Consider the following 24,413-nt stretch of genomic DNA (forward strand, 5'->3'; position numbering starts at 1 on the left):
CATCTAAGGAGATGAAGGGCAGACCTTCATTCTAAGGTAATGGGGTGGGTGTGCCTCTCACAGACTGAGTATGGACAAATTGGGATATCACAGCTGTGCTCTTGCTAGAAGCTAGATGTTAGGCAGGAATTCTAAGTATATTTTTATTGCAATATGTTGGGATTGTTCAAATTCTCACTAACCGTCACAATCCTGGTTTTGTTATGAGTCATTATCCTAATAATTGCAGCTCACATATTTAATCGTAGATTGCAGTCTTTTCAATAAATATATTGAAAACCAACCTGCATCTCTGTATTGCCTGTGTGTGTATGAGACCTTTTGCTAACAAGAGAAAGGAGTGAGTTCTGTTCACCGCAACTTCCCTGAGAGGTCATTTGATTGTCATGTGATAGGCTGCCACAAGCCACCCTTCCTTCTTGGGTTGGGTGAGGTGCTGCTAGAAGGCCGGTAGTCTTGGGCTGGCAGTCGCCAACTTGTATGGGAATGACTAAGTCACTCACAAGCGGTGGTCCTGCCGCCCCGAACACAGCAGTCTTGTTCGAATAACGAGAGTCCTACGACATGGCGCAACCGATTGTTATGCACTAATTACACAGGTCTCCTGAGTATCTCTGTCCCACACACTCTAAAGGTACCTTAAGTACCATTATGCTGAGACGTCTGTGGTCCTAGAGAAAATTCTCCTCAGCTGAATAGGGAGCACCTATCTAGGCAGTAGGTTTGGTTAAGCTTGAACCTTAAAAGGATTTCCCCCGTAGGTGCTCCCACCTCCGATACCTACTGTTTAACATGGGAAAACCAGTAAATACCCGAGGAAACTGTGGCACCTAGTCACACTGTTTCTTTTAGCTAATGGCTTAACAAATGAGGGTGGGGACGTTACATTTGTTGTAGAAGCTCACGACGCATACAGAACAGAAATATTTTATTCTTGGGTCACCTTTCCAGAAGTAAATGCAGACTCCAACACATTCTACACATAAAGAACTGCAAACTTACCACAGCAGTACAGAGTGTACCAATATTTAGAAATACCTCTAAATTAGCAAGAACACCATAAGTGGTTCAATGGCACCCTCCGACATGTAATACAACCTGTTAGATCAGGTCCCTTAAGAAATGATGGACCAACGTGGCCTACATTTGCCACTTATGCACCACAACCCAATGTGCAGGCTATGGAAATAGCTGACGTACGCACATTATACAATGAGCTAGTACCACTATATAGACGCTTAATACAATTTGTAATGTGAACCTTAAATATCGCTCCACCTATTAACCAACTGGTTGTTACTGGAATAAATCAACAAACAGTTCACTCCATTATGCGTAAAGCACCCTCTGAGCGGGAAAAGATTTTGTTCTGGGTTGCGCAAAAAACAAACCAGCTGGAAGCCGTGTTTCCCCATACAGGACCCCAAGATAAACATAGAATTCTCACAAGGTGCTTGCCATTTGGAATGGCTCCCGCAATAGAGGATTGTGCCACTTGGGGCACAGTCTTCGCCACAATATATACCACCATACATGGTACCGCAACACTTGCAAATTTACTGAAAGTGTTAAAACAAATTCAAAATGAACACGGGGCAGCCTCTGCCTTGGATTTGGGGATGAAACTGATGTGCAACTTTGACACTGTGTCCTCAATAATATTAAGTAACATTAAAGGGGAAGCAGCAGCACTTGCGATTCGATAGCGGCTCCGGGAGGTTCCTCAGCGGGACCAGACGTGCGAGCTGCCGAAGATTATTTCCGAAATTTATACTAGTATGGGCTGGGATAGTCTGGGGGCCGAACCAACTAAACATCAAATACAGAGGACTTCCACTAGGGAAAGTGCAAAGCAAGCAGAAGAGGGCTCTAAAAAAAAAAAAAAAAACTGGGATAAACAAAAACAAAATAAAGACAGAAAAAGTCAAAGCAACCGGAGACCTCAGAAAAAAGATATAATCTCAGAAACAGAGATACTATTAAAACTCCTGATAGATACCAATATACTGCCAATTGCCAATTTTGTTCCTTCAGGACACACCGGATAAACTGAGTGACAGAGTGGGATGGGTCAGAACACTGAAGCGACTGCCTGAAGCCGAAAAAGGACTCACAACGTACTTAAAAAACGTACATTATAAGGGAGAAAAAAGCTCCTCAACAAAATCCCCAATTTAAAAAAAAGAAGGTGGCAGCGTTATCAATTAAGGATACCCCTCACATTGAGGACGTTGTTGAAGAACAGGACGTGGGCAGTGACTCTGCTAGACAGCGTGGCAGAGGTCACAATATGTCACCAGAATCTTATAGATCTTCTGAATGTGACAGCAGCAAACGACTTTCTTGAAGTCGAAACAGCGGACAGGCGCTTTTCCCCACCCAACAGGGTCTATAAATTAAACTTTCAAATTGAGGGAGACAGAGTGCACTATTAATTTTCTGGATGAGATTAAAACTAAATTATGGCATACTCTTAGCAGAAAAAGACTGGCCACCAGAATTAGTCCGCAAGCTCCCACAAGAGGAAGATTTCATTTTGCATTCTTCCTCAGTCCTAGTTCCAGACATTGCAAAGAAAGCCTACGCTGCCGATTGGGCTTTGGCACAAGCTCCAGCGCTGCACCGCAACCACATAGGGTGGGATAAAGATGCCCCTTACCATGTAATTCCAATTAGATCTACACACAGATCCAGCCTCAATATCCTGTTAAACATGAAGCTAAAGCACCTGTGACAGAAATTCTCACCCATCTAGAGTACCAGGGTGTAATCAAACCCTGTGTCTCTGCAATGAATAATCCATTATTCCCTGGAGAAAAACCAGACCATTCATACAGAACAGTTTTAGATTTAAGACATTTAAACAGTCACGCACACACATTTGCAATACAAAATGCACACAGCACAGCACTAATAAACAATATACCGAGAAGAAAGTACAATACAACCTTGGATATTTCCAAAGGGGATTTCTCCCAAAATCTATCCTCTGAAAGTCGAGATCATAGTGCTCTCAGACATACTTTTGCTGTTTGCCTCAAGTGTATATGAACAGCCCTGGGTTGTTTTCTGCCCAAGTAACATGAATATTGACCCAGAGGCATTGTCCTATGTGGATGACACCTCTCACAGATGACGACCTAAATATACATTTAGCCAGGGTGGATCGTATTGTCTTAGGATTCACCGCTTAATGCTACAAATTCAATTTTAAGAAAACCAACATTGCATTGTTCAGTGTCCTATTTCTAGGATACGAGTTATCTGAAGAAGGCAAGAGCCTGGCCCCACACTTTCTAGAAAAATGTGCTCAATTACAACCTCCAAACACCATCAAGAAACTGCAATCATGGCTGGGCTTCTTCACCTTTGGGAGAACATACATTTCCATACTATGCACAACGCATAAAACCCCTCTGATTTAATACGTCCTGACTTTTCCAGTAAACAATGGACAACAGAACACACACATACTCTCAGAGGACTGCAACAAGACATGCTAGAAGCACAACATTTACACACGTGATAATAGAACAAATTTGGTCATCAGAATAATTGCTGGTGCTATCGGGTTTACCTATGTCACATTCAACGAGGGTGACATGGTATCCATAGCATACAAATCACATTTGTACTCCAATGTAGAACAACATTTTGCACCAACAGAAAAAATACTGACTGCTATTCAGATGGCTGTCTTTAAGGAGAGGCCAACTTGCCCAAGGGAAACACATTATTGTTGTTATCCTGGTGTCTGCCCTTGAGGCGGTCACCAAAGCTAGTATTCCAAACGCTAAAGCATTACATCCAAGTTGGAGTCAATGGGCAACCTCCCTGACTGCCAATGATGTTGATTATGCTTTCAATCCAAAACAACAGACTCAAGAATTTCTCCAATGTGAGCTTGAAAACCCCACTAACATCTTACCTCTTGACCAATTCAGAGTCATCATTTATATTGATGGTTCAGCACTTACAGCTCTAAGCACCAAACACCAATACTCCACTACTTGGGCAGCTGTTAGCAGGGTAAGGAGGGATGGTACATTCCACCCTCAAAATACCTACAAGCAGACCCTGGGGGACTGCATGGCTCAGCTTGCAGAGCTTGAAGCTCTGGTCTTGGCACTGGAACATATGGATCCTGCACATCCGACACCGATTGTGTGTGATTCGTATTTCTGTGTCCAGTCCTACAATGATTGCTTACATCACTCGCGCCTGAACAGGTTCAGGGATTCCAAAGAGAAAACCATCAAAATACAAAAACTTGTGGGGGAGGGTAGCTGATCTTAAAGACAGGCTACTGAAAGCTCATTTAGTACATACACTGGGCCATCAACGTGTAGGAATACATGTTGTAGGAAACACTTTGGCTGACGAAGCGGCCAAATCTGCAGCAGTTACGGCTTCTGTTGCTCCAATTACTTGTTATCATACAAGATTGGATGAGGAGGCGTCTGCTGCTGTGAAAGCTTCTGCTGACTGCAGGCCTTTACCAAAAGCATACCCTGCAAAATATTCCTTCCATCTCAGTGCCCAAAACATTGTATGTGCAACAATTCCAGGGTTGGGAGATCAAGTGATCCCCAACCAAGCACAGAGATGAGTTCTCATTAGAGCAGACCATGAATGTGTTGCATCTGCCCATGCAGGTTTGGCAGCTGCTATTTCCTTGCTGCAAAAACGCTATTGGTGGCCAGGTCTATATAAGCAGACCAAACAGTATGTCCTTTGCTGTGACATTTGCCAACAAATCAAAGGGTCCACCATCAAACGCCCACCGCAGACAGGCCTCATAGTGTCCAAAAAACCTTTACAATGTGTGTACCTGGACCATTGCGGTCCTTTACAACCTGATGGTGCATACAAATATATTTTAGCTGCTGTTGTTTCATGTTCTAGATTCCTGTGGGTATGGCCATAATGGTTGGCTAATGCCCAAACTGTTATTAAAGATTTGCAAGTCTTCATCGGGACATATGCAGTTGCATATGCAGTTGCAGCATTCCACTTGGACCAGGGCCCTGCTTTTGCTGCCAGGGCATTCAGGGATACCATGGGAACGATGGGTGTTCAACTCCATTACTCCTCACTCTACCATCCCGAGGTTAATTCAGTAGTGGAGAGGAAGAACCAAGACTTAAAGCAATTCTTAACAGCAAGGGTATTAGGTTCTGGCCGTAGTTGGCTCCATCACCTATATGGGATCCAGAGAGCACTAAATAATCTGCCCAGAAGGCCAATGGTAGGACACACTCCTTATAAAGTCCTATTTGGGATACCTATGTATGTATGTCCCAGATCCTGATGGCCCTGGTGCGGTGGCGGCAGAAACACCATTTGACATACATGAACGTGTCGCTGTTTTACAGGAAATACAGCAATTCATCTGTCTATGCCGCCACCTTGGGAATGAAGGATTTGCTAACAATATCAATGGGCTGGATTCCTAAAGTTGGGGATCTAGTTCGAGAAAAGATTGCTGTCCAAAAGGAGTTTGGCCCATCCTAAGGAGCACCAGTTCCAGTCCTGTGTATACAAGATACCAGAACTGTCATTCTACCACCGCTACCTAGATAAAAAAAAAATCACTTTGTTTCAATTGACAACGTCAAATTGCACCATGTGGTCGATCCTGCACAGTAGACCACAAGGATTTCTGGGTAGTTCCCATTTTCCTCTCATTACCCCACAGGAAATACCTCTTCAAGCACTCAACAATGCTTCTGCAAGTACCAATGCTACAATCGTCTCCCCAAGCTTGGAGAGGGGACAGAATGAGCTTCTGTTAATTCCGGTCACCACATCATCGACGAGAATTGTCCAAACTGTGGACCTCTACTATTCCAATTCAACACAAACAGATGACATTGTTTATTATGAACCACCAGCAAACTGATTCTGGTTACTTCGTCGACATAGACAACTTTTCATCAAATTCTTCCTTTACTGCAACTCCACCAGTATCAAAGACACATAAGCTGTATAACTGGCTTAAAAGTAACTTCCTGGTTCGTCCATGGTACTATCTATGGATATTATTGACATTGCTTGCCTTTCTGCTCTGGATTGGTTTTGTCATTGTTTTCTTTCTATTTATAAATGGTCATTATCTTCCTGAACTCTGTGCTGTTGAACTGGTAGATGAGGTTCTGACACCTTACCTTTCTCCCCATAAGGTCCGAAGAGACTTGCCCCTTGTGAACATTTAAGCTGTTCCGATTCCAGATGGGATTGTTTGGGATAAAGTTCCCTTTGATATATTTAGCCCGACTGAGGTCATTCAAATTCCATATGGGTTTAAAGTTTCTATGAGTGGTGTAATTACACCTGGGGTTGTTTCTGATGACTGAGATGTTAAACAGTTGATTCCATGCTTTTTGAGCTTGAATATTACACTGTATTTGAAAGTGAAGATGTCTACTTGAACACTGCAAATTTTTGGGAAATGTTCTGTTACTACCATTACGGACATTGTTCTAAGGGCACTAGCTCGGTGCAGAAAGCAGTTTTTGATTATACACAATGGGAGCATTGTTCAAATCCAATTCCAAAACATACGGAGGAACGTTTGTGTATTTTACCTGGCACATTGCTAAAAATGAAGAATCTTACTATTTTAAGTTGCCTTCCTAGAAAGTGAGAAAGATATTGCTAACATTTACAAAATTGATTTATTCGGATTCCTTTGTTTCCCAGCTTGCTGCTGAAGGCTATGCGTTTTGGAAAAATAAGATTGAGTGTATGGGGAGAAAAAGATTGGCAGATAGAGTAGGGAAGCTTTATTTAGAGCATGCCTTATTCCTGTGCAAATGATAATTTTGAATGAGACTGTCCAGCAAACGACTTGCCTGGGGATAGCAAAGATAAAAGAACTAAGTGCCCCCAATATCCCCACAACAGCTAAATTTAACAACTGGAAAAAAAATGTAAATGTCACTGAAGAACAGCTGACTACTTGGGTTCAGAATGGTATCTTTAATTCCCCACTTGCACGGCCTGGTGGGTGGTTATTATGGCCAGTGGACACAAATGGTTGTCAGGCACGTTTTGTTAATTCTTCAGGGGGTTTCAGAGCAAGCCGATCAGACCCTTGCTATGTCACAGCTCAGCACTCGGGTATCATAACAACATATAGGGGTCGATTATGACTTCAGCGGACGAAAAAGCCCATCTGCCGAAGTACCGACGGGCAGGCTGGGTAGAGTTTCCGCCCGCAGGCCCAGTGGGAAACGGCCTACAGCATTGTCTCCGGCTCATTACAGAGCCGCCGGCAATGCTGTAGTGCGTAGGGTACAGCAGGAACCGTTGCGATGCAGACAGTGAACATCGCAACGGGCTGGTCAGGGGGGGCCTCCTGCACTGCCCATGCCAAGGGCATTGGACATCTTGGGGCCCCCTGTACCCAGTCTCCGCCAGCCTTTTCATGGCAGTGCTACCACCATAAAACCGCTGGCGGAGAACCTGGTGAATTAGGACCGCCAGCACCGCCAGTCCATTGTGTGGAGGAAAACTGGCAGTGCTGGTGGTCTGATCGTGCTGCTACTGCCTCAGTCGTAATGTGGCGGTCGGAAAACCACATTGGTGGCAGTCCGATCGCCTCCGCAACCCTGGCGTTCTTAAGACTACCAGGGTCGTAATGAGGGCCATAGTGTGGGTAAACTGTGCCAACAATGGTTACGTTCCTCCAAATTAGCAGCTGTCAAAGAACACCTTAGTCTCCTTTTACAGGAAGTTGATTTCTTGTTATGTCCAAGAAAGCCACACTCAAAACATTTTCTGTATGCGATATACAATGAGATCTGGAAGCTTTCAAAGATGGAAGCTGCTGCACGTTTAAGGCAGATTGACAAAGAAACCATGGAAAAGGCTTTAGCAGTTGTTGAAAATGGAACGAATACCTTGTCCAACCACATCTACACCCTAAATAACATAGTATTTTCTGCAATCGACATTATTCTGAACATGTCCTTTTTACATCACAGACAAATTCAACTGAGGTCCATTATACAGTTATGTTGAACATTACATGTTCTTAAAAGTGACTGCGTGCCCTGGCAGCACATTAACTCTACTGAGTTATTTGCTGCATTTATTTTGACCAGGCAATGGCTAAAAAGGAAGAGAGTCACATCACGCTTAATATTGAGAAGTTGGAAAAGTTGCCTTTCACTGTAGCAGAAATTCCCTCTGTAGTACGGCTCATACATGGAGTAATAAATCTGCCTATTTTAATATTTCAGTTATATACATGTGGTGTGGGAGTTGCCTTTCGATTTTAAATGTCAGAATGGCGAAACTAAGGTCTTTCTTAGCGGAAGCTAATGTGAGACTACTGTTAGTCATTCTATGATTTGTAAGCAGGTGTCCTTGCACGGCACTTGCAACGCAGCCATATCGAATTTGGCCTGCTATCTGAAGGGAACTCTCGTCCCTTTCATTCAGCCAGTGGTCCAGATACTTTCCAATGGAAGTTATGTTATGCTGAATGATCAAAGCTGCTGCAGAATGAAACCTGGAAGCGCCTATGCAATTTCAGTTTCCCAAATTGTAACTTGTTGCTGCCATGTGTTATTCCCCCCACACGAGAGATAAAAGTAGCAGATCTGTGGCCGCATATTGCTACTTCCAATGTATATTTTTAGAAGCTGAGCAAATTAAAGGCATTATTGTTTCAAAAACATGTGGCTCTGATAGCAGCCAGAGAGACCTAGGATCTGCATCTAGCAAGGTAATGAGCGGAGATACAATCCAAAAGAGCCTGGACCTCCTGCCTCAAAAAGGGACAAATGGTCCTCTGACACTCGCTCTGGTGTGGGTGGAATATAGAGGGAATCAGAGAGGAATGGAAGGGCGTATCCTTGCTGGACTATCTGAAGCACTCATCTGTCAGGTGTAATGCTCTAATACTCGTTGAAGTAATACTTTGTCATGCCTCCAATGGAATGGACATGTGCCGTTGAGGGCAAGCTAAACTGGTTTGGTGGCTCTAGTGGGAGGAGCGAGGACTAAACAGTGCGCTGCCCCTAACAGCCTGGATGTTGTCTACTGGATCCCTGCTCTCAAAAAGACAAGGGAGTCTTCTGCTGTGGACGTGGGCCTTGGCGTAGTTTTTGAGCCAACCTCCTTTTGAAGCCTATAAAGAGACTAAACTGTTGGGGATACTGCTGCATAGGTACAGAAAGGAAAAGGGAGCACACTGTGGTCCTGCTTTTCTAGAAGCGCTCCAGGGCTGCACCCGTTTCTGAAGAGATGGGTGCAGTCAAATGGCATGTCCATTAGTGATCCCTGAACTTCAGAGAAGCCAGTGGATCTCATCCACTGGTGGTGCTGAAGAACCACACTGGCATTGACTACTCTGCCCAAGCAGTCAGTGACGTCCAGGCAGAGTTGATGGCATACTTTGCTGTGTCCTGACCATCTAGAATAATCTCCACACAAGGCTGGCAGTATTCATCAGTGACTGTTGACAAGATCGCTCTCACTATATCCCATAACACATGCAGGTGTCATCTCAGGAGACCGCTGGATTTAACGGAGCGAAGAGCGAGGCTATCTGAGGTAAACATCCCCTTCTTATATGCCTCCATGCGCTTTGATTCACTATTGGAAGGCGTGGTAGGAAACAATACAGGGTTTAGTGTATTCATGGACGACTTGACCACCAGACTTTCGGGCGTAGGATGTTGCCTGAGAAAAGAAGGATCACCAGTTGTGGTTTTAGCTTCTAGTGGGCTAGAGCAAGATTTGGCCCAAATGTCCCTTAATTAGTGTATCCTTCAGAGCTTCTCTAAAAGTCCGAAGCAATTCTACGGAAGCCTGCCCAGGTTGCAGAACCTCCATCAGGACATCAATTTTATTCCTTGTAGGTCTAAACCTTCTGCGGGCTGTCTCCTCACCACGGCAAAAGAAGCAGATTCCTCTGTGGACAAGCCAGTGGGAGAGCTCAACCAAATGTCAGGAGAGGTTTCTAGCCCACTGGTCTCCTGGACATCCATATAAAGATTGCCTTTGTCATAATAATGGGATTCATCACTCCAGTCATCTCCAGTATCACGGTGTTGACGGTGTTCAGACCTTTAGTAGTGGCATCATTCTTTCGGAGTCAGAATTAGGTTGGACCAGCTGGGCCAAAAATTGTGGTGGGAGTGATTTTGATTAAGCTCCTGTCAGATTCATGTCGAATTCTGATAACACAGTGGGTCAGTACTGGAGTCAGTGTGACAGGGATCAACCTGGATCATGGCACCAGAGTCGAAGTCAGGTTGGAGTCAACCCCAGAGTTGGCAAAGTAAAGAGGCACAGAAGCCGTTGTGAATCGATCCGTCAACAGTAGTCCAACTGGAGGGCTCATAAGAGCCTTGGGGCCCAAAGGTGCACCAGAGGGAGCTGGAAGGCTGCCAAAGATGCACAACTTGGCTTCCTTGAAAGTCTCTACTTGTTGCAGTGTCACCAAAGTCTCTACTTGTTGCAGTGTCACCAATGGAATTTGGGTTGCATCTGCATGAGATGTGAAACTGATTCCCCAGAAGCAGACCGGGACCAGGAAGCGCCTTGGAGTCCTTATGACTTCTCTGGAGGAGGGTGGCAGGACCAGGGGAGCCATGTTTTGACATCTTGTGCTTCTTTTTTTGACTTGGGCATACCTGACAACTTTGAGTGTGAAGAGGACTTCTCTCAAGAACAGGCTTAAGAATGGGAATGGGTCCACATCCTCAACTTTGACCGGGATTGACCCTCACACTCCTTCCAACAGTGTTTGGTGATGCAGAATTTGGCTTGGATCTCCCGTTTGCTCTGAGATTCACCTGGGCGCAGTCCCCACAGGACCTGGAATCATGCAAAAAACGAAAGCACCAGAGACATACTTTATGGGGGTCTGTCACAGTCGTTTGCTTGTGACAATCCCTGCAATACAAGAACAAAGTTGTGGGTGTGAGTTCCCCATCAGGGTCTGAAGGTATGGAAAGAAAGAAGCTGACATCAGCAGGCAGAGGTAGCACATATAGTTAGCTCCAATGTCACTTATGGGGAAGTACAAAGTTGATGCAGAGCCACATGATGTCCCCTTGCAAGGGTGCAGAAGCAATACTGGGAAAAATCTCCAGATTCAGTCTAGAGGAAGCCACAATATGGGAAATCTGCAGTTAGAAGTATCCATCAGAAAAACGTGACTTACTTCGATTGAGTGCCACCATAAGGATGGTGGCCTGCTGGGGTCAGCAGACTACAGTGTCTGTGATAACATTTAAATAAGGTAACCTCATTTTAAATGCAGCTCGTTTTCTTTAAAGGAACCAGGACTCAGTTTTAAAAAAAGTTTACTTTTTAAAAATACTTGAGAGTTGTCACTAGGCCTCCTGACCACCGCCTACACCCAATACGTTTTGTACATCAGGTCCCTAGTGAGCAAAGGCAAGACTAACAACAAAATATCAAGTATTCTGCTAACTTCAATATTATAAAATGTTCAAAGTGTGCAGACTACCACCTGCACCTATTTGGAACTATCACATTAGCCAATTAGCCTTAAGCAAGGTTGCAAACTAGGTCACAAAAGAACTATGGAAAACTAATGTTTTCAAAGTGTTACCTGGGGCAAGTTTGTGCATACTTGGAGCAACATGAATGTTTGCAAAGTAAAGTATGTTAACTTGTGCATCATGAAAAAGAATACCTTGAAAGATGAAGCAACACTAGCTTATCGCGCCCCGCTTGGCAGTGCTGCGCCTTGTAGTCTTGAGGCTCCGCTGCTGAAGTTAGAGCTTGGGAACCTAACATCCATCACTTAAGCACCTACAGGGTTTGACAAATGCACTTTAACTTTAATGCTTTCAGCATGCCCCCTCTTCACAGACTTCTCCTTGCAATGCGGACTCCACTCAATTTCTTTCACAATTATTTGTCAATTTTATGTATCCTATGCTAAACGGTTTCTATTTCCTTATCAAAAAAAAAAAAAAAAACTTTTTTTCCTCCAATGTAAAGTAGCCTGCCGGCATCTCCAACTACTTCAAAATGAAGAGGTCTGTTTTAGAGTCATTTTTTTTTTTTTTTTTTTAAATCCCAGGTTTTTTTCTAGGGAAAGCGTGTTTTGATGATTTTATTGTCTTTTACATTATTATGTGAATCTTATTCTGTGTCCGCTGTGATTTATGAAATGTTGTGCACCTGCGTTTAGATATGTATCTCGCACGCAACTAAAGTTTCTGAATGATAATGGTTGATGAAATGCAGGTTAAAAATGCACTATTTGCCAGTAAATTTCAAACATTTTTGGAAGAGAATTCTAAATCCTCAAAGTCTACCAATTCTGCCCATATCTAACAAGCTGTAAACGCCTTAAATATATATTTTATAGTGTAGTATGTCTGTATAGTAGTCCTTTCAGTCTTCGTTCAAGTTTCAATCGTTTTACTGCCACATCTAGGTCAACGGGTCTCTTTTCTGGTTCGGATGTTGCTTGCCATGTCTTCTGACACTCAAAAATTAATTAGTGCTCACCAAAGATTGGGGACCCCTGGTCTAGTGGTTGGTGTCGACATTGGAAGCTAGAGAGGTTTAGATAACTCCAACACTTGACCAAACCTAGTGTGATTTTCGGCACATAACTTGAGAATTGTATACATATATTTTCCTTGCATTAATACCATGCTTCATCAAGAAATTTCTATTGTGAACGTACACGCCTTAATATGCACGGGTATAGTGCATGACTACATTTTTCTGTTGTTCTTATATTAATTTGAAATGCACGATTATCTTAACATTTCAAGTTTCAAGTTGTTCGGAGGTCCAGAAACCATTTTATGCAGTGTTATACATCTGCACATGTCCCTGCATCTTGTAGCCTCTTTTTGAGGATTGGCTGTGTGCACAGTTAAATTAGCATTTTGCTTCTGTGTTAATATCTGCACTCCAAAGTCCTTTTGCATTCTTTCATGCGAGAAGATCCTGCCCGCCTGCTCATTAGTTTTGTTGAAGTAACTGTTTCTTTCATGTGTTCAGTTTTCATGGACTTGTATTGAAAGGCACGGGTACAAAAATGTGTCAGAAATGTATATTTTTTTAAGCATTGAAATTAACATTGCCAATCACTATTTGCTTGCATGCTTTCTCTTTTTACATTAAACACGTTCGATTTTTGGCCTTCCCGAAGAGTTGTGTTTTATTTTACAGACTTCCCCTCCCAGTAATAGTAAATATGTGCATGAAAAAGGTGTCAATATGTGGAATGTAAATTGTAGGTGAGACACTGCCATTGGCAGATTCATCGCCAATAAAGGCCCCTCCACCTACACTGCTCTGTCAAACTTGTCCAGTGTCTATAAAATAATGCATCGCCTTGTTATGGTGGACAGTATTTCTGGCAGAAATGCTCCTTTTATAAGGAAATCTATATTTTTTAATTAAGGCCCCACGTTTTTCAATTTTACTTGTTTTTACAGATAAACACAGACAAAACAATGTGTTTCCTGTACTTATTTTTAAAAGCGGAAAAATACAGAAAATTGTGGTTGCTGTGAGTTACTCTCCATGCTGTCCGGCATGAAGTTACAGCCAACAGCTGAGCAGATATACAACACAGGGAGTTAAAAAACAGGTTGAGACTTCCTTAAATACAGGCATGTGTTAACATATCTTTATACAATGTTAATATTTACCTGGCGGTGTAGTGTTTTGTTATATTTGGCTGCTTAATTTGCTAAAACGTGGCAGGCATCAAATTAGGATTGCATGTTAATCAGTTAAATAAATGTGAAAATGTAACATTTTTTGACTATATTTACTCTCAAAACACAAAATAAACATGGCTAAATACCAATAAGATGGCCAAAAAATAGATATGGATAAATAGAGACGGAAATGTTAAAAAACAGGTGAAAGTAGTGAGTTAATGAGACTATCCCAGGGTGCACCTGATGTGCCATGGACTCCCATCTGGACCGGGCTAAGGAGTTGGAGGACATTCTGTGAAAACTCTGACCTTGTAAGAAGCAGATGGGAGGGAGCAAGAGGCTGCTGGGCCTCAGACCCAGGACCCCCCCCAGATCAGGCCTTGCTCCAAACACCAACAAGAAAGGTCCAGGGAAGTCACAAACTCCGAGGTTTCTTCATGTGTGGTGCACGTGAGGCGTCTTCATGTGTAAATTGTGGGTGGGGCACTACCTTTGCATTAGCACATCTTTGCCAATAATACCCCCCCAACGCCCACCCCGGGACTGTGTAACCTTTCCAGTGCCCTAAAATCGGCCTTAGAGCCGGCGTAGGGTCTCGTTCTGCATCTCAGTCACCATCACCGACGAGGACTGAGTCTCTCAGTCATTTCTATGGGCAGGCGGAGTTTGCGTTTGAAGAAACCTAAATCCTCACTCAGAGAGCAGGGACTTCCCAGTGGAGATGACTGTCTCAACTGTGGGAAGAGGACCTACACAGTGATGGAAACAGGAAGCAATGGAAAGACAGAAGCTACAAGTGAACAAAGAGCTTTTTAGGCAAACATCAAGAAAAAAAAGTGTTACCCTAAACTACTCGATACAGAGACCAATGCAGATCTGGGCCTATATTACCCTGGTGCGCTTCTTCTCGCACCACCACCAGTGCAATGGCTTCCAGGTGCCTGGCGCGCTTCTTCCCGGACCACCACCAGTGCAATGGCTTCCAGGTGCCTGGCGCGCTTCTTCCCGGACCACCACCAGTGCAATGGCTTCCAGGTGCCTGGCGCGCTTCTTCTCGCACCACCACCAGTGCAATGGCTTCCAGGTGCCTGGCGCGCTTCTTCTCGGACCACCACCAGTGCAATGGCTTCCAGGTGCCTGGCGCGCTTCTTCCCGGACCACCACCAGTGCAATGGCTTCCAGGTGCCTGGCGCGCTTCTTCCCGGACCACCACCAGTGCAATGGCTTCCAGGTGCCTGGCGCGCTTCTTCCCGGACCACCACCAGTGCAATGGCTTCCAGGTGCCTGGCGCGCTTCTTCCCGGACCACCACCAGTGCAATGGCTTCCAGGTGCCTGGCGCGCTTCTTCCCGGACCACCACCAGTGCAATGGCTTCCAGGTGCCTGGCGCGCTTCTTCCCGGACCACCACCAGTGCAATGGCTTCCAGGTGCCTGGCGCGCTTCTTCCCGGACCACCACCAGTGCAATGGCTTCCAGGTGCCTGGCGCGCTTCTTCCCGGACCACCACCAGTGCAATGGCTTCCATGTGCCTGGCGCGCTTCTTCTCGGACCACCACCAGTGCAATGGCTTCCAGGTGCCTGGCGCGCTTCTTCTCGGACCACCACCAGTGCAACGGCTTCCAGGTGCCTGGCGCGCTTCTTCCCGGACCACCACCAGTGCAACGGCTTCCATGTGCCTGGCGCGCTTCTTCTCGCACCACCACCAGTGCAACGGCTTCCAGGTGCCTGGCGCGCTTCTTCTCGCACCACCACCAGTGCAACGGCTTCCAGGTGCCTGGCGCGCTTCTTCTCGGACCACCACCAGTGCAATGGCTTCCAGGTGCCTGGCGCGCTTCTTCTCGCACCACCACCAGTGCAATGGCTTCCAGGTGCCTGGTGCGCTTCTTCTCGCACCACCACCAGTGCAATGGCTTCCAGGTGCCTGGCGCGCTTCTCGCACCACCACCAGTGCAACGGCTTCCAGGTGCCTGGCGCGCTTCTTCTCGGACCACCACCAGTGCAATGGCTTCCATGTGCCTGGCGCGCTTCTCGCACCACCACCAGTGCAACGGCTTCCAGGTGCCTGGCGCGCTTCTTCTCGGACCACCACCAGTGCAACGGCTTCCAGGTGCCTGGCACGCTTCTTCTCGCACCACCACCAGTGCAACGGCTTCCAGGTGCCTGGCGCGCTTCTTCTCGCGCCACAACCAGTGCAACGGCTTCCAGGTGCCTGGCACGCTTCTTCTCGCGCCACAACCAGTGCAACGGCTTCCAGGTGCCTGGCGCGCTTCTTCTCGGACCACAACCAGTGCAACGGCTTCCAGGTGCCTGGCGCGCTTCTTCTCGGACCACAACCAGTGCAACGGCTTCCAGGTGCCTGGCGCGCTTCTTCTCGGACCACCACCAGTGCAACGGCTTCCATGTGCCTGGCGCGCTTCTTCTCGCACCACCACCAGTGCAACGGCTTCCAGGTGCCTGGCGCGCTTCTTCTCGCACCACCACCATCGCAACGGCTTCCAGGTGCCTGGCGCGCTTCTTCTCGCACCACCACCAGTGCAATGGCTTCCAGGTGCCTGGCGCGCTTCTTCTCGGACCACCACCAGTGCAATGGCTTCCATGTGCCTGGCGCGCTTCTTCTCGCACCACCACCAGTGCAATGGCTTCCAGGTGCCTGCCAGTCCTCTGGCCGGTTGCAGAGATCTTTTAGAGATGGCTCTTTAAGTCTTTATCTGTGGACTCGTCTGCGGCCCCTTGCGGCTGTCAGTCCAACACTGAGGTGTTAATGTCACTGAGCAATAGTTTCCTCTTCAGGATGGCAGCATAGGGACCTGCTCTCACTGGCATGCAGACTGGGAAGTGTGCTAGCCCCTTAAGGGTGAATAGGGGGCACTGATGCTACACACACTCAGAGCCCCAGAGTGGAGGCACACACAGGAATAGCTCATGCATTCCCCTGGGTGCCTGCCCACTGGCAGATACTAAGCCTACTTGTCTGCACCCTGTAGGACCCACTAACTTACCTTACACCCCTCTCCCACTGGCCCATTCTGATTAAAACACTTCAAAGCTTGTCGATAGCTCCATACCACGAAGAAAATGACCACAATGCAAACCATGAACCTCTGCAACTTCATTTTCTGGCTCCGTTCGTCTAGCCGCTCGTGTGCAGAGCTCCTGACCCACTGATCATAGGTCCATCTTCTCCCTGCTCCTTGACTGCACCACCTGCCACAGACCTTCCTCGTCTGGATCATCCCCAAACCGGCACTTTACCATGGGAGGCTGAACCAAGAGACCATTTCTGGGGAACCACCAGTGCAGGGAGAAATAATCAAAGGTTGTCCCCTGACTTCAGGAATGTGCTTCCTGCTACCAAAGTAGGGTCAGCAGAGAAGCAACAGAACTCGCAGTCCACACAACAGAAGGAGAAGGAAAAAGAAAATCCAGGCACAAGGGAGATTTAAAATACCACTCCTCCGGGAGAGGCACTCGGAGATCACAGGCTTAGAGTGGACCACGCCAGGTTTATGAATGAAGCTGCGAAATGTTCAGCAAATCAAATGATGGGATGAGGACTCAAGGCTTCAACAGAAAACTAGTAGGCAGGGCTGTCACAACAGATCAGTTTCTTAGACCTGGAGGAAAGCCACCGACAATTGTTCCTGCAGAAACATCACATATATGCGGGGGAGGAATGGGGTGTACAGGGGAGGGTCAGCTGAGAAGTGGGACAGCAGGATGTGGAAGAGCACATTTCAGGCATGTTCACTGACATGCTGTAGGAAACAGAGGTTAATTAAAAAAAATCCGCTTGGCAGCAGAGATGAAGACTGGTGTGGCTTGTGGGGACAAGGCTGTTTCTTGAGAATAGATGGGACCATGCCTCAGAGGAAAGGAAACGAGCCTTGGCCAAGTAAAACTGTGCATTGGGGACTTGGTCAAGGTTGATGGAAGCTAGCAAACCTAAATACATAAAGTTATTCAACACATCTCTGATGTTCTTGAAAATTGAACCTTAACATATTTTAAACGTTTATCAGGAAAATTTGACCTATATCCCACTGTCACATGGGACTATCTCCGAATTAGGAAGTCAATTGAAACATTGTAAGGAACTTATAAAATGCAAAAAATGTACTAGTAGATAATGAACAGTTCGACCTGCTTTTTAACACAGACAAAAGCGTCCCGTTTGAAATGTAGTTTGTAAACTACAACATCGAAATATCAAACTAGTTGAAAACACAGCCTTGAAGGTTTAAATATTCTCAGATTTCACAGAGACTGGAAAAAAAAAAATCAACATTATCTCGTACCATATCCAGGTAAGAGGGAGAGCTTACAACTCCATCTTGGCATCTGCTGGAAGTGCCTAAAACAGAAGAGTGCTTAAGTGGAGTATTGAATGCTTACGTAGACACAGTGGGTAACCGTCCATATTAACCTCGCGAAGGAGCCATTGTGTGGGAGTCTCCATATAAAGGACTATTCGGTCATTTGGAAGTTGGTGGATGTCCTGTCCACTAAACTCCTCTCGCCACCCAATTTAGAGGTCAGCATAGCACCAAGTTTCAGGCATTGGCTCCCCTGACGAACACCTTTGATGAATAGGCTAAGTGCCACAGGGCCACTGATTAGTTTTGTCAAACAGTCCGCCCTATTTAGGACTGTCCTTCCAACATATATTTGTTTCCTGTTTGGGCCTCCAGGAAAGGAAAAGCCTGGCAGAACCAAACAGGGAAAAACAAATGTCCCCACTCATCCCCACATGGTAAAACTCCTAATGCATCATGGTCATGGATGCTTACTTTCATTTTCAGAAACAAACTCCTGCGTTGGGAGCATGTTTTTGAAAACCAAAACTTTGCCAAATGGTCAAAGTTACAGTGTCTCTCTGTGTGCAAAGGTGGGACTTCGAGGCACCTGCCTCACTAGCTGCTGTACTGAAGGTAAGAGATTCTCATGAGGCAGGCAGGATCTGTACGGTGGGAGGCCATAGTCAAAATGACCCTGCGAGACCTGCCTTCTGTGACAGTAACAAAGTGATGGATCTACACCACTCAATAATTCTGAACTCCTGAAAAATACTGACCACTTTCCACACTAATATTTGTATATACAGTTTGTCAGTACAGAAAGGGACTAACCATATGCAGCAAAACCATGGTCCTGCTCCAAAAGGAATCATCCCACCACAAATACTAGGCAACATCACCTATGAGCAGGAACACTAGAAAACAGTGTCATTTTTCGGGATGGTGGCCAGCTTAACACTACAGCACAGTGATTAAGTGGCCCACATCTGCGCATGCTCACGCCACTTAGCAAGCAAATCACTTAGTCGGCAAGAAAGTCATCTGGATTTAGAAGTGCTAAAACAAAGGCGTCAAAAGCTACGAAAAGAACAGCAAAGAGGAGATGAGGCCCACCCACACTGGAACCTGTGGACCCAGGTTCGAATCCCGGCCTCTGCACTAGCCTAGCACCATGTGATTCTTGGCAACTCCCTTAATCTCCCGGCCCCAAACAATGTGATATGTGAACTGTGTTTGTGTAATGCCCACTTGAAGTACAGGATCCATGGTCGCCTTCCACCTGCCCCTTTCCAGTGTAATATACAGCGCTCTTGTTGCTTGTTGGCTAGGAACACGCCATAGCAATACCAATGCATGCTTACAAACTTACACAGTTTACTCTGGCATCCTATAAGGTACAGAACCATCATTACCTACGCTCTATGTGAAGAAGAGATAACAAGGAGACCTGATCACACAGCAGCAGCAACATCATACTGCCCTAGTTCTGATCCACATTTTACCCAGCTCTGGCTTCCTCTCACCAGGTGAACTGTCCATGGGCACAGATGAATTCCTCTGCATGTTACAAGTCTGTGGTTCTTACCTGAACGCGGAGGCTCGCGAATATCCCAAATCAGGACCCTGCCATCATCCGACGAACTGGCGAAAACATTATCATTCACAGGGCTGACGGAGAGCCCGTACACAGCATCTTCGTGTGTGAACACGTCCACCGTCTGACCGCTAGAGGGCACAAGAGAGAGAAAACCTTCATTGATATGCATCGATCATTTCCTTCGCTTTGTGATGTTATGTGTATTTGTAAAGCAAACTATCACTTGTGGGGGCGGGGCTGGGGAAAGGGGTGGAGCTATGCTGCAGCATGAGCAATGCTGGCCTGGGGCTGGCGTGTAGAAGTCGAATTGATGAGCCATGGCTTCAGTTTCTTGCGGAATTCGAGGATTAAGGAGGCGGTTCGGAGGCCCTCCAGCCATTGAGAGCAATGTAGGAAAAGGACCGACCTCCATCTGTGGATCTGTGTATGTGTGCGAGTAGGAGTCAGGCAGAGTGAGGGTATCTGGTGGCTTTGAGGAAAGAGATTTGGCTGGTGAGGAAGACCGGCCCTGTGTTGTGTAGGCTTTGAAGCTAGGTGTGATGAGTTTGAACTAGTCTCGTTTGTGTACCAAGCCAGTGGACCACCCCGAGTTGCAGCGTGATGAGAGTGTGAGGTAGAGCAGTGGTTCCCAAACTTTTGACATATGTGGACCCCCACTTTATCATTACTGGAACTCTGGGACCCTATCCCCCCCCCACTGAATCATTATTGGAATCTGGGGACCCCTTACTGAGTCATTACTGAAAGCTGGGGACCTAATCTGTTAATATTATTCAATATTCTAAGCGGTCGCGGCCCCCCTGAGGAAGCTTTGTGGACCCCAGGGGTCCCCGGACCACAGGTTGGGAACTACTGACATAGAAGACAGAGTGAAATTCTGGCTGCTGAATTCCAGTAGTCCAGCTTACTTGTGATGCGGGCCTTGCTGACTGTTTTGGAGGCGCTGGCGGGAATCCATTTGAAGATTTTCTTCTGTGTTTTCAGGGTGAGGCAGCAGGAGGCTGTGACGGCACTGATTTGGGGTGACATGCCAAGTTGGCCGTCGATGACAATGCCAAACTTCTTGGCATGGCTGGTCAGTGTGAGAGGGCTCCGAGTTCCGCCGCTACACATTGGAGTCCCACATTGATGAGTTCTTTCCAAAAATCACAACTTCAGTCTTTTAAAAGGTTCCATTTCAGACAGTTGGTCTTCATCCAATCGCAGACATTGGAGATGAAGGTAGCAAGCCTGGTCCAGGTGATGGGAGTTTTGACCGAGGGGGAGAGGATCAGCGCCGTGTCGTCTGCGTAGGATAGGATGTCAATCCCATGGGTGCAGATGGTGTCTGCGACTGGGAACATGCATGTGTTGAAAGGGGCAGGCTGAGTTATAATCCTCAAGTTATTCCTCAAATGAGTTTATGGCATCTGAGCAGTATGGGGCCAGGCTAACTGACTGGGTTCAGCCTGTTAAGAAGGAGTGCAGGTCCTTGAATTCCAATGTAATGCAGACTCCAGACAAGGATGGAGTGGGATACAGTGTCAAATGCAGCAGAGAGGTCCAGAACGATGAGGGCTGCTATGTCTCTTTTGCCCAGGATTATACAGATGTCAGTGCGGCGATGAGGGCTGCCTCCGTGCTGTGGTTCATCTGAAGCCTGATTGTGTGGCACTGAGGAGTTGGTCTGTGTTGATATACTTGGTTGGACACTTGTTGATCAGCTTTTCCAGGACTCTGTCCAGGTACCTGGGGTGTGGGTTATAAAGTGGTGTGTTTAAAGGATTTTGGGTAGGTGGTTGTAGTGATGGAGACTTTCAGGATTAGGGTGAGTGCTGCGTTTATGGGCTGAAGTTTCATCCACAAAGATGGTGGGCCATGGTGTCAGTGTGGTTTCCTTGGGTGAGATTGGGGAGTCGCGAGGTTTGCCGGGTTCAGCTGGGTGGAGTTTATCATATATGCTGGTTATCTTGCTGCTGAAGAAATTAAAGAGCCTACTGCAGAGGTCCTGTGATGAGGTGATGCTGTTGGAAGTGACCGCTGGGAGGTGACATCTTTCACAATGGCGAAGATCTTTTTGCTGCTGGCATCAATAAGGTCGTAGAGCATCGCACGTTTGGTTGCATGGCGCTGCCAGGGGGAGTGTCTGAGGGCGGCTTTCAATGTGTTGCTGTCCCCACTGTCCTGACTGATTCTCCATCTGCACTCCAGTTGTTTGCAGTTGCATTTCGTCATTCTGAGGTCTTCTGTGCACCAGCTGGCTTGAGGTCAGGATCTTGTGTCTTTGTGTTTGAGGGGGGTCAGGGGCAAGCACAAGTTGCTGCTGTGTACTTTCCATGATCTGTGAGTTTGGTAGTCCAGTCTTTCTCTGGGATTTTGTTCCGGTCCTGACAGGCAGGTTTGGCGGTGGTTATTCTGTGTTGATGCAAGACAGGAATGGTGAATTTGAGGAGGGTGTGGTTGGTCCAGAAGCCAGGCGCGGGTTTGTGGAAGGAGATCTTGTTAACAGTGGTGAAAATCAGGTCCAGAAGTTGTCTGGCAGTGTGTGGATCCTTTGATGCATTGGGTGAGGCCACGGTTTTCCAGGTATTTGAGTAGTCCAGCTGTGTAAGGGTTGGTGCAATCTTCCAGGTGAAAATTCAGGTCACTGAGGAGAATGAAGGTGCTAGAATTGAGGATGAGTGCTGTGAAGAAGTCTGTGAGCGTGTCGGTGAAGCTGGTATGTGGTCTGTGGATGAGGTTGCTGCTCAGGGTGAAGTTGGCTGTGATTTTGGGCTTGAAAGACAGGTGTTCCATGTTGTTGGGGGGTGTATCTGAGGAGGAGGTGTAGCTGATGGAGTCCTTGAAGACGATGGCTTTTCTGCTACCGGGCTTGTATTTTCTGTTCTGCCTGGCAATCTAGTAGCTGGGAGGTCGGCGGTGGAAATATTAGGGGCAGGTGAAGGGTTCAGCCAGGTCACTGTGAGGAACAGCAGGTCCTGTGCGTGGTCATGCAGTGGGTCCCAGATCTCTGTGACTTGTTTGGTGGGAGAACAGGTGTTGAAAACTATGCAGGAGAGTGCAGAGTGATCAGTGGCTGGTGAGTGTGGATGTCAGGGAGTCAGGTGTTGGGTGATGTCTGTGTGAGTGCAGGAAGGGTTTCAGGTGGCTCAGGAGAACGCCCCTTCAGTGTTGTGTGGTGCGGCATTGTGCTGAAGCAGCGCGGTCGGGAGTGTCCGAGGCTGTGCGCATGGGGGGCTGCAGCTGGGTGGTGATGGTGGGAGGGAGGACCAGGGTTCCTGGTGCTGTTGCTCCTTATAATTAATCTGCATAAGGCAGCCACACACTAAATCCAGTAGGATGTTCAATGGATACCAGTGCCTCTGCACCCAAACTGACTTCTTTTGCTTCATCTACAAGGCTGTTGATAGGCAGAGGAACACCTGGTGGCAATAAATTGTCAGCCCCCAATCATCACCCCAAAATAGTCAGGAGAGTTGTATAAGAAACTAAAGATAATTGGTGGTATCCTCTGCTGTGGAGTCTTAAGAAACAACCAGCATTTTCTAACATGCAATTCCTGTCAAAGGTGATGGGAGGGATGACACCCCTTCTGTAAAAGCTCAGACAGGTAACATTTTGTAGCTGCAATACTGCAATAAACGAAGAAGACGGGTACTCCAGAGGTCAAGTATTGGCAATGCTCAATAATCAATCCACAGATCAGGGTGTGGGCGTATAATCCAGGCTTAGCATAAAGGAAGTTAGTTTAAAATTGGCAGACTCAAACAAGCAATGCCTTTGTTAATGGGTGGCACTGTCGGGAGAGCGAACCATATAGGGTGTATGAGGTAAGTAAACAAAAGTGTGTTGCCCTTTCATTGATGCCTGTTTGCCATCTATAAAACAGTTTTTGTACACATTAAATACAGAACAAAGAACAACTTGAACCCTTTAAACAAGGAGGTGAGAAAAAGCAAGATATTGGTGTTCACAGAAGAAAGGACTTCTCCTACCTTTCGACGTCATGCAGAATCACTTGCTCGTCATTTCCTAAAGTGAGAGAATAAAGACATTTAGAAGGGACACTTGTCTGAACAGGGGGTATTTTAAATAAGCCAGGGCACCAGACTAGAGAGCACAGATCTACCTAGTGACAAAGGGCCCACCAACTAGGTATACCTTTGAGAAGCCCACTCATGAGAGTGCTGTGACCACCAATCAATAAATGAAATACTTTTCCCTCTTATGTGTCTAGTTTATGTTACAAAAATCCAAAGCACTACTCTATTGGCGGAGATGTACAAACCCTGTAGAGTTATATGAGTGCAGTACATCAAGTCATGTGTGGATGTTCTCAAACTGTATGAAGTGGTACAGCCAAAATGTCCCTTTTCACATGAGTCCCCCACCCTCGCCAACCACATTAAATGATGAAATGTTGGGGGTTCCTGTTCTCTCTCTACGCAGGACATTTACCCCTCCCTTTGAAGTTATCTGTGTACATCCAGTGTTGGAAATGCTACAGAAAACATTTTTAAACATCTACAAGTTATGGGTTTCTAGGAATTCACAAGAGTTATCAAGGCACACCAGGGCCTCCTTTAAATGGACTTTCCCTTTCTCCAATGCTTAAGTTTTCAAACAAAAAAGTCCTTCTAGTAGGTACTTTTCACAAAGGCAAACCCAACTTTCTAGTAAACATAAAGACTCCTATTTCTGACACTTAGATGTGAAAAGGGCTTGTGAATTGAGCAACTTTAAGACTGTTAAAGCCATAATTTAGTTTTTCCAATCACCCAATCTGATTATACATTTGGTCAAATCTGAGCACCCACGTCTCCTTGCCTCAGTCAGCCCACGCCATACTCTAAGGCTTCT

At 46.2% G+C, this 24,413-nt stretch overlaps 1 protein-coding gene across 1 annotated transcript in view; it reads right to left on the reverse strand.

Moving 5' to 3' along the window:
* DCAF5 (DDB1 and CUL4 associated factor 5) overlaps positions 1 to 24,413 on the reverse strand; it is a 231,457-nt gene that overhangs the window by 129,589 nt on the left and 77,455 nt on the right. The window contains exons 3-4 of the mRNA XM_069208970.1: positions 23,549 to 23,585; positions 19,563 to 19,702 (exon numbers count right to left, since the gene is read on the reverse strand). Of these exons, the coding sequence (XP_069065071.1) occupies positions 19,563 to 19,702; positions 23,549 to 23,585 (177 nt within the window). The remainder of the gene's footprint in view (positions 1 to 19,562; positions 19,703 to 23,548; positions 23,586 to 24,413) is intronic.

Source organism: Pleurodeles waltl, chromosome 9 (assembly GCF_031143425.1).
Source record: "Pleurodeles waltl isolate 20211129_DDA chromosome 9, aPleWal1.hap1.20221129, whole genome shotgun sequence".
In the NCBI taxonomy this organism is placed as follows: Eukaryota; Metazoa; Chordata; class Amphibia; order Caudata; family Salamandridae; genus Pleurodeles; species Pleurodeles waltl.